The sequence below is a fragment of the Theropithecus gelada genome, chromosome 16 (genome assembly GCF_003255815.1).
Source record: "Theropithecus gelada isolate Dixy chromosome 16, Tgel_1.0, whole genome shotgun sequence".
NCBI lineage: Eukaryota > Metazoa > Chordata > Mammalia > Primates > Cercopithecidae > Theropithecus > Theropithecus gelada.
In genome coordinates this window covers 54,215,324-54,230,749 of record NC_037684.1, presented here as the reverse complement: position 1 = coordinate 54,230,749, position 15,426 = coordinate 54,215,324, and the positions used below count along the sequence as shown (strand labels likewise).

At 55.7% G+C, this 15,426-nt stretch overlaps 1 protein-coding gene across 3 annotated transcripts in view; it reads right to left on the bottom strand.

Annotated features, from left to right (window-relative positions):
- The window catches only part of RPTOR (regulatory associated protein of MTOR complex 1), a 416,763-nt gene that overhangs the window by 10,485 nt on the left and 390,852 nt on the right, over positions 1-15,426 (bottom strand). For all 3 annotated transcript variants that reach the window (XM_025362539.1, XM_025362540.1, XM_025362541.1), the window contains 4 exons: positions 11,526-11,631; positions 6,303-6,417; positions 4,723-4,847; positions 2,566-2,670 (listed from right to left, as the gene is read on the bottom strand). In XM_025362539.1, the coding sequence (XP_025218324.1) occupies positions 2,566-2,670; positions 4,723-4,847; positions 6,303-6,417; positions 11,526-11,631 (451 nt within the window). The remainder of the gene's footprint in view (positions 1-2,565; positions 2,671-4,722; positions 4,848-6,302; positions 6,418-11,525; positions 11,632-15,426) is intronic.

Sequence of the window (15,426 nt, the reverse complement as noted above, 5' to 3'; positions counted from 1 at the left end):
TCCATGATTTCTTTCTTTCTTTTTTTTTGAGATGGAGTCTTGCTCTTTTGCCCCGGCTGGAGTGCTATGGTGTGATCTCGGCTCACTGCAACCTCTGCCTCCCAGGTTCAAGTGATTCTCCTGCCTCAGCCTCCTGAGTAACTGGGATTACAGGCGCCTGCCACCACGTCCAGCTAATTTTTGTATTTTTATTTTTATTTTTATTTTATTTATTTATTTTTTTTGAGACGGAGTCTCGCTCTGTCGCCCAGGCTGGAGTGCAGTGGCCGGATCTCAGCTCACTGCAAGCTCCGCCTCCCGGGTTCACGCCATTCTCCTGCCTCAGCCTCCCGAGTAGCTGGGACTACAGGCGCCCGCCACATCGCCCGGCTAGTTTTTTGTATTTTTTTTAGTAGAGACGGGGTTTCACCGTGTTAGCCAGGATGGTCTTGATCTCCTGACCTCGTGATCCGCCCGTCTCGGCCTCCCAAAGTGCTGGGATTACAGGCTTGAGCCACCGCGCCCGGCCTAATTTTTGTATTTTTAGTAGAGAAGGGGTTTCACCATGTTAGTCAGGCTGGTCTGGAACTATTGACCTCAGGTGATCCATCTGCCTTGGCTTCCCAAAGTGCTGGGATTACAGGCGTGAGCCACCACGCCTGGCCCATGATGTTTTATAATTACATTTTCCAGTGGTTAATTGCTGGCATACATACATTCTTTTTTTTTTTTTTTTTGAGACGGAGTCTCACTGTGTCTCCCAGGCTGGAGTGCAGTGGCGTGATCTCGGCTCACTGCAAGCTCCGCCTCCCGGGTTCACGCCATTCTCCCGCCTCAGCCTCCCAAGTAGCTGGGACTACAGGCGCCCGCCACCGTGCCCGGCTAATTTTTTTTTGTATTTTTAGTAGAGACGGGGTTTCACCATGTTAGCCAGGATAGTCTCGATCTCCTGACTCGTGATCCACCCGCCTCGGCCTCCCAAAGTGCTGGGATTACAGGCTTGAGCCACCGCGCCCGGCCGGCATACATACATTCTTTATTTTACTTTTGAAATGCAGTCCCAGGCCAGATATATTTATACCTGTAATCCCAGCACTTTGGGAGGCCGAGACAGGAGGATTGGTTAAGCCCAGGAGTTCAAGACCAGCCTGGGCGACATAGCGAGACCTTGTCTTTACAAATAATAAAAGATTAGCCAGTGTAGGCCAGGTGCGGTGGCTCACACCTGTAATCCCAGCACTTGGGGAGGCTGAGGCGGGTGGATCACTTGAGGTCAGGAGTTCGAGACCAGTCTGGCCAACATAGTGAAACACTGTCTCTACTAAAAATACACAAAATAGCTGGGCGTGGTGGCAGGTGTCTGTAATCCCAGCTACTCAGGAGGCTGAGGCAGGAGAATTGCTCGAACCCGGGAGGTGGAGCTTGCAGTGAGCCAAGATCCGCCATGGCACTTCAGCCTGGGCAGCAAAAGTGAAACTCCGTCTCAAAAAAAAAAAAAAAAAAGACTAGCGGTTGTGGTGGTGGCGCCTGTGAACCAGTTACTCGGGAGGCTGAGGCAGGAGAATGGCGGGAACCCGGGAGGCGGAGCTTGCAGTGAGCTGAGATCCGGCCACAGCACTGCAGCCTGGGCGACAGAGCGAGACTCCGTCTCAAAAAAAAAAAAAAAAAAAAATCCAACATTCCAGGAAATGTCCACCCTGGAGCTGTCCCCATGACGTCCCCTGAGGCACGTGAGGGTTGGCATCTCCTGGGACAGGCGCTTGGACAGAAGGGCAGAGACAGAGCCATGTGACCTAGGGCAGAACCAGGCAGGCCCCACACGGACGGCTGACCACAAGGTGTAAGGCCACATCCACGGGCTACAGACGAAGACACAGAAATCACAAACCGGCAGGAGCCGGCAGAGGGGCCGGCGGGGTAACCGTTCACTCTGGGCATTGCCAAGAGCTGCAGGATCCGCTGAAGGGCGATGACCCCTAGAGGCGAATGCCTGGCGCTGCGGAGGGGCCTCTGGAAATCCAGACCCCAAAGCCTCACCCTGGGAGCCTCCTAACTCCACCTGAGTCCTTCCAGAACGACCTGCGGGCCGTGCCCCGGCCCTCGTCCAGGCCATGCAGCGGTGCAGGCAACACGCAGAACTGTACCAGAGCCGACACTGCAGCCACTCTGTCCCAGCAGCCTGGGCAGGCCAGTGAGTGCATGAGGCCCCAGGCGGCCATGTGCACTGACCAAAGAGGAGTTAAATTTGGGCCCAAAGAGCGTGTGATGCCGGTCCTTTAGGCCCTGCCAGCAGTGATACTGTCCCAAGCAGCACATGTCTGCAAGCCACGGATGAAGGTTGGGGACAGGGGCACCCACGAGTGGCTGACAGTGCCCAGGGCTGGGACTCCGGCCAGGCAGTGCACTCAGGGCCCTGGGGCTCACATGCTTTCAGGGACATTGGTGGGGAGCTGCTGCTTTAGGATTCTGGGGACTCTAAGGTGGAGCAGCCTGTGTAGAGACAGCCCCAGAAGGGCCCTGGAGCTTTGAGAGTGCCTGCAGCCCTGGGAGCACATTCTGCTCCGCGGAAGAGCAGGGCGGACCCACCTCGCGTTGTTGGCAGCATGTCCGAGAGCCCCTGCCACGCGGTCACCATCTCTGGGTTCTTTTCCAAATCAGCAAAATTCTTCCAGACCCTGATGGCACCATCGTCTGGGGAGGGAGAGAGGAAGGATGGGAACCAGGCCCGGCGCTGGCCTGGCCTGTGCTGTGTGTGTGGGGTAAGAGGCCTTCCTGGTAGACGTGCTGCAGTGACCCTGGGCGGGCAGCTTGACTTGCTACCCGTGGTTCCAGATCTCCGGGTGCCCGCCGACTCGACTCTGCCCTCAGACCCACAGCTGGGTGAGCCAGGAGGAGTCGCCGCAGCCTGGGGGATGGGAGACCACAATCCTGTCCCACCCTGGCCACAGAGCTCAACTCCGAGTGAGGTCTGGCTGCCCTGGGACCTGGCGCTGTCCCTTCCTCCCTCCAGCTCTAGGGCCTCGGGTTCCCTGGTGGGGAGGCAGGCGGGCAAAGCTTGGTTGGGTGGGGGGGGGGGGGCTGCGTTTTACCCTCTGGTGAGCCAGCCTGTGCCAGGAAGCAGAACGAAAGGCCAGCTTCACAGAGGACACCCGCACCCTCCGCCCCGTTCCTCTCTGTGTTCCACAAAGAAAGCAGCCTTGACTTCAAGGGACAATGCAGACGTCCGGACTCTCCGCCTAAGACGCGGGCATGGACGCCGTGCCCTGCTCTTAGGGGCTTAGAATGGAGCAAACGGCCCTCTGTGTCCTCCAGCAGATGCGCAGGGAGGTCAGCTTGGGTGTGGGGAAAGCATGTGGGTCCTCTGAGCCTTCCGGGAACCCCGCCCCCTGGCCTTGCCAGCCCCTCCTGTGTGGCCCTCAGGTGCTCTTCAAGCCCCAAGCTGATTGGCCTGGTGGACAACGGCCTCGCCTCCACCCGCCTGCCTGTCCTGCTGTCCGCTCTCCACCCCACACAGCACACGCTCCCAGTTCTGGAGCCCGAGGCCTTCTCCTGCTGTCCGGAGCCCGCTCTGTAAAGGACCCCGGCCCGGCTCCAGTGCCTGCTCTCTCAGCCAAGGAACTGCCCTCTCCCTCTGGTGCTCGGAGATGCACACATCTGGCCTCTCTGAAACCGTGGGCTGAGCCTGGCTGGTCCCTTGCCCCCTCCGCCCCAACTATACATCTCCTCCCGGTCACATCTGACAGCTACAGGGACAAGGACGGGCTTTTGACATGGGTTGATGCTACTTGGTCCTGAGGTGGCAGTGCTCGGAGGAGGCGCTGCAGGAGGACATGTCCCCGTGGCCGCGCCCCTCACCAAGAACCCACAACCACGCTGAGGGCTGCGCACTCGCCAATACAACCAACTTGACACTCTCAGAGGCTCAGGTGTCCAGGGGCTGGAGCCGACAGGGACAGGCTGGGTGGGATCTGGGCGTCTGCCTTCGCTTCTCTCAGCTGTGCTGGCTTCTCCCGCCTGCCTCCCACCCAGTGCTCTCCAATCTCTACAGGAAGTACCATGTGACTGACAGTGACTTCTCATCAGTGACAGGCAATGGACACATGTTTTCAAAGCACTAAAGGAAAACGACTGTCAACGTGGGGTAACTGACGTGGAAACGATTGTTCCAAAGTGAGAGTGAAACTGAGACATTTCAGACCCCCTCCAAAAAAAAACCCCCCCAAAACCCAAGAAAACTAAAACCAGAGCGAGACCCACTATGGCAATGAACCACTGGTCAGTGACCATGACGGTCAACGATGTCCTTTCGGGCACAGGACGGGACTGGAGGAGGGTGAGTGCCAGCTCCCGGCGGGGACAGCAACTGGCAAATGAGCCAGCGATGCCAGGAGACCGGCCGGGGAGGACCTGGCACGTGTTGTGGCTTGGGGCATCCTCCCTGATTCTCGGGCGTCACGTGGGACCCACCCGATCTCTCACAGGGGTTTAAGGACAGAGGCTGTTCCTGGTGCTGGAAGGGCCAGAGGACCAAGATGAGAAGACAAGTCCCTGGAACCCTGAAGGACAGGCTCATCTTTGCTTTCCTGTCTGTGCTGCTGAAGCCCTTCCCTCATATACCTCCCACTTCTGAATGAGCAGGGCTGTCTGTAAGACAGATGTGCAAACACATTTCAGGACTGCACGCCCTCCCCGCCACTCCTCCAGACTCCAGGTTCCGATCCCCGCTGTGCAAAGCCCGCTCACCTGTGGCCGTCAGCAGGAGTGAGCAGTCCTGGCCATTCAGATACTCCATGGCAGTGACCCTTGTGTACCGAGGGTTCCCATTGTGGAAATAGTCCAGTTTCTCCCCTTTCTCCCAGTCCCAAAAGCTTAAGGGAAGAAGAGAGGAATAAAAAAGTCATTAGGAAACTGCAAACCCAAATGACAGTGAGATACCTCCGGAAACCCACCGGGATGGCTGCTATCAAAAAACCACACACTACAGCCGGGCACGGTGGCTCACACCTGTCGTCCTAGCTACTTGGGAGCCTGAGGCAGGAGGACTGTTGGAGCCTGGGAGCTCAAGACCAGCCCGGACAACAAAGCGAGACCCTGTCTCCAAACAAATAAACAAAGAGAGAATAATGGTGCTGGCAAGGATGTGAGAAATCGGAGCCACAGGCTGTGTGGGTGGAAGGGAAGAGGATTTCCTGTGGAAAACAGCCTGGTGGTTCCTCCGAAAATTAAACAGAGCATCACCATATGGTCCAGCAATTCCACTCTGGGCGTATCCCCAAAAAACAGAAAGCAGGGACTTGAACAGGTACTTGTACACCAATGTTCACAGCAGCGTTATTCACGATAGCCAAAAGGTGGAAGCTGCCCAGGTGTCCACGAACAGATGAGCAATGAGACAAAGTGTGGTCCGTCCGTCCACACAGTGGAATATTACACAGCCAGGAAAAGGAAATTCTGACATGTGCTATAGCCTGGAGGAATCTTGAAGACACTACATTGAGTCCAATAAGCCAGGCACAAAGGGCCAAATCCCGGGTGACTGCACTGGTTGAGGCTCCTAGCGTGGGCCACTTCAGAGAGACAGAAGGTAGAACACTGGCTCAGGTGGATGCAGGAATGGGGGAGCTGGTGTCTGATGGGGACCAAGTTTCAGTTTTGTGCAATGAGAAGGTTCTGGAGACCGGTGGGGGTGATGGTCGCATAACAATGTGAATACACTTCATGCCACTGGCTGTGCACTCAAAACGGTTAAAATGACAGATTTTAGGTTATGTATGTTTTACCACAATTTTTAAAAAGAGAGGAGAAAGAAATGGAGGTGCGAACCACAGGGATTTTACAAACTCTAAACTCTAAAGGGAACCCTCCCACTGTCCTCCCCGATGAAGCGGGTCCTCTCTCCATCACGTAAGGGCGATACTTGCTGTGGGTTAAACTCGCTTCTCTCCTGGGGCACCTAGCGTCTTCTCACTGCTTGTCTATCACATACTTGCTTCTGCGGGCAGGGCAGCAAGCCGGGCCCCCTGTGTACACCTCTATTACAAGTGGGATCGGGGAGCCCCCTGCCACTCCCCCGTGACCTCCAGGCAGGACTCTGGACTGTCTTTCAGTGACAAGGACAGAGCCAGGCCCCGGGCAGGTGTGGGCGGGGCTCGGTCAACGAGGAGAAGGTGAGTGGGGGCCTCTCTCGGGAAACAGCGCTAAGGGCCTCGGGGTGAGTGTCTTGCGTCGGCTTTTCAAGGAAGAGGAGTGGTGATTGGGGTGAACAGGGCATCGCTGGGGCTGCCGGTCAGCCAGAAGGGAGGTCCGACAAGCACGGTGCATACCAGATGCTGTCCTTGTCGGCGACGGCGATGCACGGCGTGAAGGGGTGGAATTTCACCACAGAGGGGACGCCGGGGTTCCTGTTCAGAAATATTTGGTCGTCCAATCTCGTAATGCCTGTCAAAAGAAACACAAAAGAGTGGATCCAGGAGCCAGCGTCTTTCCCCCCTTTTTTTTTATTTTTTAATTTTTGAGACGGAGTCTGGCTCTGTCCCCCAGGCTGGAGTGCAGTGGCCGGATCTCGGCTCACTGCAAGCTCCGCCTCCCGGGTTCACGCCGTTCTCCTGCCTCAGCCTCCCGAGTAGCTGGGACCACAGGCGCCCGCCACCACGCCCGGCTAGGTTTTTTTGTATTTTTTTAGGAGAGATGGGGTTTCACCGTGTTAGCCAGGATGGTCTCGATCTCCTGACCTCGTGATCCGCCCGTCTCGGCCTCCCAAAGTGCTGGGATTACAGGCTTGAGCCACCGTGCCCGGCCTTTTTTTTTTATTTTTTAAAGACAGAGTCCTGTTCTGTAGCCCCGGCTGGAGTACAGTGGTGCGATCAAGGCTCACTGCAGCTTCCACCTCCTGCTTAAGCGATCCTCCCGCCTCAACTGCACGTAGCTGGGGGTATAGGCGTGTGCCACCACACCTGGCTGCTTTGTTTTTTTGTTGAGACAGGGTCTTACTAGGTTGCCTGGGGAAGTCTCAAATTCCTGGGCTCAAGCGATCCTCCTGCATCGGCCTCCCTAAGTGTTGAGATTACAGGCATACTCCCAGCCAGTCTTCTTTTTTTTTTTTTTTTTGAGATACAGTCTTGCTCTGTCGCCCAGGCTGGAGTGCAGTGGCGAGATCTTGGCTCACTGCAACCTCCGCCTCCCAGGTTCAAGTGATTCTCCTGCTTCAGCCTCCCGAGTAGCTGGGATTACAGGTATCCACCACCATGCCCAGCTAATTTTTGTATCTTTAGTAGAGATAGGGTTTTGCCATGTTGGCCAGGCTGGTCTCGAACTCCTGACATCAAGTGATCCACCCACCTTGGCCTCTCAAAGTGCTGGGATTACAGGCGTGAGCTACCATGCCCAGCAAGCCAGTCTTAATCTACAATAAACATTCACAATGTATCTTATCATGGCCGACGTCAATATCTTGCGGACGTGGAGACACACAAAGGAAGCAAAAGAAAAGCAGGGACTGAAGGGAGGGGCCTGACAACCTGCTGAGGGGCAGGCACGTCTGGGCTCTCGGGCGACGGCAGCCACTGAGTCCCCAGAGTGAGGGCCCAGGGCCCTGGCCACAGGGTCCATGCCTTTGCTCAGAACCCCCAAAGCTCCTGATGCCGAGCTGGATACGCGGAAGCATTCAGCCGATGCTTGTCAGCAGTGGTCAGGTTCATATGAATTATTTGGGTCGGATTATGTGAAGAAAGGGCTGAAGGTTTCAGAATAAGCTGGGTAGGGCTCTGATTCGTAACAGGCTTAAGGAGGAGACACGGGTGTGACCACCAGGATCCACACTGCAGCCAAAGTCTGGGGGTCTTTCAGTCTAGAAAGATGACAGCTCTGAAATTCCTTGATTGAGGGATCTATTACAAAATCACAGATTTAACGGAAGAGGGGAACGTGGACTTCACCACCAGGCCCCCGAACGCGAGCACTAGGAAGTAAATCGCTTGTGACTCTGAAAGGCTTTGTTCTAGAAGGAACCATAAAAGGAAGCTAAAAATGCAGAGGGCGTCAAGATGGATCCAACACATCTTGGTGACTGAAAGGGCAGCGGGGGGTCTGTGGGTGCACAAGCCTGATTGTCTGATCTTGGTGACTGAGAGGGCAGCGGGAGGTCTGTGGGTGCATAAGCCTGATTGTCTGTTGCAGTGCCAGGGACACAAGCTGGGCTGCCTCCTGGCCCTGGCTGTGGTCACCTGCGTGGCCTCTGGGCAACCAGGAGGGTGTCTTGGGGACCCCCAAGCCTTCCTCAGCCGGAGACACAGCTCCAGGTGGTGCAGAGCGAAGCCACCTGGCTCTTACTAACCATGTCCTCACCTGAACTTCTGGTCTGGCCCGGAGGACCGCGTGACCCAGAGGACCGAGTGACCCGGAGGACCGCGCCGGCCTCAAGTCTTCCTTGTGGGGAGTGGTGGGCTTGTGCTCTGGCAGGAAGTGAGACAGCCAAGTATAAAGTGGTCCCCAGAGAAACTTCCACCAGCCTGCACACTGGGACAACAGTGGGGAGCCATAGAAGTTGGTGCCCTTTGCAGAGAGAGGAGCCCGGCTCTCCCAATTCGGGGTAGAACCTCGGATCCAATCTGAGGCGGGAAGAGCACCAGCAGGACTCCGGCTTTGCAGGGAGGCCCTATTTACGGTCTTTTCCTTCTCGCCCAATAAACCCTGTCCTTCTCACCCTTCAAAATGTCTGGGAGCCTAATTTTTCATAGTTGTGTGACAAGGACCCTGTTTTTAGCTGAACTAAAAAGTCCTACAACAGAAGGAGCCTACCCTCGGGGCACAAGGTCAAAGCCGTGTGACTTGGGCACTCCGCTGCAGGCCGCTCTGAGCTGGGCTTAAGCACAGCCAAGGCCACCCACCCCCAGCAGCTGACAGCCCCTCCGCTTGTGCCTGGCACTGTCCAGGTGGCACCAGGGCCGCGGCGTCTGCGGGCTGAAGTCTCGCTGATGCTTGGTGTGTGCACGGCACCTCGGTGAGCTACTCTGTTTCCAACGCTGTCAGTCCCCAGCTTCAGTCCTTAAACAGCAAACACCCGGAACCACGGAAAGGAAAGGAATGCCAGGTTATATAAGGAGGGTCCCCACTCACAGAGGCGGGCAGGCCCAAAGCCTTTGGTGTGGCAGCAACACCGTGTTACCCTATGGTCCCTCCATTCGCAGCTGCAGGGATATTTGGACGGAGTTTAGGTATAATCTAAGCACTGAAAGACAAAGGGAAACCCCACCCAGCATGTGCATCCGGTACGTTTGAAAATCAGTGTGTGACGGCCAAGGTCGTGAACGTCCCCCAGGAGAAGGCTGAAGAGCCGCGCAGGGGCCTGTGTGGCACAGGCTTTCCCAATCCTGCCTCCTGGGCAACGCCGACTTCTCTGGTTCTCGTCCATCCACAGGCATCAGTTTCTCCGTTTTCTTAACGCTCACGTCTTTCCCAGCACACAGTCGGCTGTTAAATGAAAATAAACACCCGCACTGAATCCGAATTCCGAGGACAGGGAGGAGGGCGCGGCCTCACTCCTCAGCGGCTCCCGGCGCTACGCCTGCTGGCACCGTCCCGTGTCTTCAGGCCTCATTTGCTGGTGTCTCCAGCGGCTCGCAGCCCCTCCTTTGTGTGTCTGGACAATCTCTCTCCCTTTTTTCACAAAGAGAACTCTCAATTCTGGTTCACAAAGATATTTTTTTTTTGTCTAGAAACCTCCGTTTTGGGTCTTGAATGCCAGCCCTGTTTCATGCCCTGCTCGTTTCTGACCACAGGCTCCAGGCCAGAGCATCACCTTGGCCGTCAGGGGCCAGCTCATCTTCCAATGTTGAACTGTGTGAGCCAGACTCAGCTCCCAAGCCTGTCTCAGGCAGCAGGCAGCCCCCGTGTGCTGGCCATCCCAGCTAGCAGGCTGGGGGGTCCTAGAAAACTGCTAACCTCCAGGAAAACGGCCTCCTGTCACCGCCACCTGGAGGCGGCTCATCCAGCAGGGTCGTCTGTTTTCTCTGCTGGAGAAGGCCACCCTGGCTGCAAGGTTCACTGGCGGCTGCTGGCACGGCATGCACTGGATCGCAACACGGGAGGTTTAAACCTGGTCTGCCGCCAGCTCTTCAGATACACAGAGGGCTACAAACAACCACAATTAGCTTTCGGCACAACAGCCACCGTCTGTGTTAATGCGAGACGAACCCCAGGCCTTTACAGGGAGAGCTGTATGGGAACATGCTTCAGAAATGCCGCTGGTACCAGAAGTCAGCAGTCTCTTCGGTGCTCAGCAGAGCGGAGGTGTGAGCTGGGCCGAGGCATGCTCGCTGAGGACGAGCTCACGGCGTCCGTGCTGCCTGCAGGCAGGGCCTGGACAGAGTGCGCAGGTCCCTCAGCTTTGGCAGGAGGGACGGTATCTGTCTTACGGGTCACCAACCCCAACTTCAGAAAGTAACCCAAAATAATCTTCAGACTTTTACAGGACAGAGACGCAAAGTCAGAACAATAAACCCGCACACTGGGGTCAGAGTCCTTGATTCTTGATGGGGCTGATTTGGTTGGCGGCAGTTTGAGGTCCCCCAGCCAGAGCTGGCTCAGTGGTGGGAGCCCATGGCCGCGGGGGCAGGGGAGGAATGCGGAGACACCACGGCTGCTCTGTGCCCTCAGTGTCCTCAGTGGGGCCACAGGGCTGGGCCTGGGCCTCTGTACCCTCCTGGATTCTGGGGAGAGGCCAGGGTCTCTGGGATGGGGTTGCCTGACACCCTCATTGCTGTGTTGACTCTCAGGGCCTCCCTGCTCCCCAAAGTCTCTGCGACCGGGGTCGCCTGCAGCCCAGATCTCTTCCACAAGGAGCCCCCTCTGCTGTCTGTGGCAGCACACACGGCCCCTCCCGGGCTGCTCCCTGCCCCTCCACTCTGCGTGCAGCTGGCAGAGCACATGGTGAGGCAGGCGAAGGGGGCATTTGGCATCTGGTGGCAAATCTGGGAGAAGGTTTAGGAAAATCATGACTGAAGTGTTGGGTGATAGAGCTAGCCACCATTTCAGGGACAAGGTGGAGGCCACAGCTGAGGAAACCAGGGCCTGGCATTTTCACTTTCTGTTTCCGGGGAAGGACACGCCATCTGCAGGGCCTGGCACAAAGACACCCGTCCGGGTGGGGAGATGTGGGCTCTCAGAGGCCTTCCCTTCTGGAAATATCAACGTGCAAAGTTCCGCTTCCATGAGTTCCACCTGTGCTGCTAATCCTGCGGGCTAGGGGCTGCCCTTGCAGGGGGAAGAGGCAGGGTCCTGGGACAGCCCTCTTCCCAGGGGGTGGCTGGGCTCCCACCCGGCCCCGCCCCCCACTCTGGGCTGCAGAACCTTGAGTGGCAGCAGCTTCGCCTCCACCAGCCTTGATGTGCTTATCTGCAAGGGAGACGGGGTGCAGGGGGCGGGTCTGTTGTGGACAGTGGATGGCTGGAGAAGGTTGTGCGTGGGCTGCGGGGGGCCTGCTCACGGGGGGCCCTCCCCCAGCCCCCACCCCCGGAATGAGCTCCTGGCTGGCTGGTGGGTGCCCTTACCCTTCTGGATGACTTGCTGGGCCTGCCTCCTGACGCGGCTGTTTCGCAGGAACCTCCACTCCCGCTCCTTGCGGATCTGACTCTCCAGGTCGTGCTCTTCCGGGATCTTCAACAACAGAAAACACCCAGTTAAGCCCAGCGATGAAACAGGGTCGTCTCTTGGTATCAGTGGGGGACGGGTTCCAGTACCCCTCGGAGAGCAAAACCTGTGTGGCTCAGTCCCCGATGTGAAAGGGTGTGGCACCCACGTACAAGCAGCACGTGTCCTCCGGCACACCTCAAACCCTCGCTAGCTTGTTCACCATACCCGATACGGCACACCTCAAACCTGAGCTAGCTTGCTCACCATACCTGATCCAGCGTCAATGCTGTGTAAATAGTTGCTATGCTGTATTTTCAAAATTTGGATTGTGTTTTGTTGTATTAAATTTATTTTTGTTATTTAAATTTGTTTTTTTATCCAAAATTGGTTGCATCTGCGGATGCAGCTCCTGTGGACATGGAGGGCTTGGCTGTAGTTATTTTCAGATAAAGGCACCTCTTTCTCAAAGGCTGAAGGCTTTGGGCTTCTCGTCTGGCGGCGCACCCGAGGCACGGGCTGTTGGTAGGTCCTACATCTGCTACAAAACAATTGCTGGTCCCCTCCCCGGAGCTGGGAGAGGCGCTCTCCACACCTGTGTTCGCTAGTGTGGGGGCTCTGAGACCCCTGAGTGAGTGGCCTGTAGGTGAGGCTGACAGGTTGATGGGAAGCAGGGCCTTGGGAAATGCCTCTCCAGGGAATGGGGGGTACTGAGGTCAGCACCGAGCAGCAGGGCAGGGGGGCACCAAAGGGCCACTTCAAACACTGAAAACACAATCAGGAGGCAGGTGCACGTGAGGAGACACTGCCTTTATTCTCTCTCTGATGCCAAAGGGAAGCAGGCAGCTGGCTGGAGGATGAGGGAGGTTACGAGACAGGAGGAAGAAGCCTCACGAGAGGCTAGGCCGGGCCCTGAGAGGGTGCGGGACCTTCCTGGGCAGCAGAGGGGGTGTCCCTGGGCTCCCGACGGTAGAAGAGCTAGGAGGGTGCTGAGCTGCAAGTCTGGCTGGGGTTAAACTAACTCGTGAGAACTTTAGTGCCCTTCCCTAACAAGATAGCTTCAGAAAGACCAAGTTAATTTTCACTTGAAATTTGCAGACGCCGGACATGCTGCTGTCCTCTCTTCCCTGAGCAAAGGTCCTCGCTTCAGGACCTGCGTGTGCGTGCCTGTGTGTGCGTGTGCATGTGTGCGTGTGCGTGTGCGTGCATGTGTCTGTGTGCAGGCACATGTGGGTTGGGGTGTGCACGTTCAGCGTCTAGGAGAGGTCCATACTTGGCAAATACTAACTAGGATTTAATCGACTTTACGCAGCAGGATGGCCACTTGTCTGTGTAACACAGATGCATTTCCTTAAGCATACATTGACCGTTCAGTCAATCTGGCTGAGTCTGTTCCTTGCTAAGAAACTAAGACTTGTGAAGACCCAAAATACAAAAGAAATGAAATAAACAAGATAAGAACCCTAGTTCCTTTTGGCTAAAAACAACTGCGTCTCGACAAAGGAAAAAGCCTGCATTAGTTATTAAAAAGTCGCTTTCTCTGATAGAAGAAATGGGAATAAAGACTATGGCGCGTGGCCATGTTTGTGTCCCTGCACGTAAATGTGGCAAGAAAATGGTTTCTCCATGTGGAGTTTTAGGCGGTCATTGTAGGTGGTTATTACGTGCAGATGTTTACACAGCATTCTTTGTGTCTCCTCCTCCAATGCTTTGTGTCAGCTCTGATGACAGAACAGAAACAGGTGAACCCCAAACCTTGCGTCTGACCCTGTGCTCACAGATGGCTATGGCTCAGTTCCTAGCATTTTACTGCTCTGCTTCCTTCTTTTTCTTCTTTTTTTTTTTTTTTGAGACGGAGTCTCGCTCTGTCACCCAGGCTGGAGTGCAGTGGCCGGATCTCAGCTCACTGCAAGCTCCGCCTCCCGGGTTCACGCCATTCTCCTGCCTCAGCCTCCCGAGTAGCTGGGACTATAGGCGCCCGCCACCTCGCCCGGCTAGTTTTTTGTATTTTTTAGTAGAGACGGGGTTTCACCGTGTTAGCCAGGATGGTCTCGATCTCCTGACCTCGTGATCCGCCCGTCTCGGCCTCCCAAAGTGCTGGGATTACAGGCGTGAGCCACCGCGCCCGGCCCCTTCTTTTTCTTCTTAAAAGTCAAAAACCACACTTGACAAAGCAGCCACAACACAGCAAAAAAGACATCCAAACCCGGAAACGATAACCACAAAAGGTGTCAAATGGCTCCCTCCGCACATTTTCTGGTTTAGAAATAACCCCACAATGGCAAACGGGATAGATTGTGGATTCTTAACAACCGGCTTCACTTTATGACAATCCTGAGCTTATTAGAAAAGAAGTGACAAATGACCAATAACCTAGACCAGTAACAAGAAAAGACCCACGGCCGAAAGACTCAAAGCTACGCAGGAACAGAGATATTGCACTTTAATGAGACTCGGGCTTCTCTGGGAATAAATTGGAGGCAGAGTCTAAAAGGCACTTTTCCAGCGGGAAGGGAGAGGAACCTGATGGGAATTCCAGGTCCTTGGCCCGGCACTCTGTGGCCCCGGGTCTGAGCTCGGGCAAAGGATCCAGACACTGGGGGCAGACACGGGGCAGCTTCAGAGCCTCAGTTTCGAAGACAACAGAGACGAAGACTGCAAGGTCGAGGGGGGCCCGTGCCAGAACAGGGAGGGGCACCAGGACGCCTGGAGACAGGAGCTGAGGGGTTTCAGGTGGACTGGCATTTCTCCTGTTGCCAAGGCACTGCAAGGGCCCTCTCCCAGCCCAGGAGCTCTGCCTCTAGAGGTAGGTGGCTGCCACTTCCCTAGTCTGAGCTCAAGGAGAGAGCCCACAGCCTTCCCTTACAGCCCTTGCGGGGCTGGGAGGAGACTTTCTGAACGGGAACTCGGTTCTGAAACCACCCCCAGTGTCTGTGTCAGGACACCAGCTATGAGCACGAGGGTCACAGGACCAGCAGAAGGGGAGGTGCGGTGTGAGGCAGGAGGGAGAGTGGTGGATGGAGAGGCCAGGGGAAGGCAGATGCCGTGGAAGATGCGGGCACCCTCCCTGGGAAGCCAGGATGTGACCGCCGCTCAGCACAGAGGCAGCAAATGACACTGCAGCTCTTCATCATCGGCCTGTCACCTCCTCTCCACCTGTTTCTCTTCAGGCTGAATAAAAGCTTTTCAGTAAACAAGGGCCCAGGCCGAGTGCAGGCTGAGCCTCCCTGTAAACAGAGCTCCTGGAGGCTGTGGGTGCCGCTGATCCTGTTACATGATGAGGATCTTGACACTCCTGTTCCTCACACCTCTTGGCTTCCACTCAGACAGAAACCAATTAAGATTCTGAAGCCTCCCACAGAAGCGTCAGCTGAAAGCCAATGAAACACAGGTCCTTTCCTGTTGCAAAGAAAAACCTGGGGCTCAGGAACAAAGGGAGATTAGAGGGTCCCCAGAAGACTTACGGGAAAGCAGCAGTTTGGGGCAGTTTTGGGGTAAATCCTTATCTGTGGAATCTGGGAGCCCTAGGGCTGAGTCTTATTTTCAATCTCTCTGAATTTAGAAAGTTCAGGGTGCAGGGGATAAAATTCAAAACAGGTACATGACTATCAAGATTGAGAAAGACTTGGGTGAAGGCAAAAGGGGAGAGGAACCCACGGGGAAAGATTGCTAACACATTAAACGCTTATGCTCCGAGCTCCCTCCCTCTCCACCCACTTAGCTTCTGATTATATGAAGTAAGGGCAAATTTGCCTCTGTGATGTGCTTTTCCCCTTGACGCTTTTCATTATTTCCCCCACTGTTTAGCAACAAACTATCCCC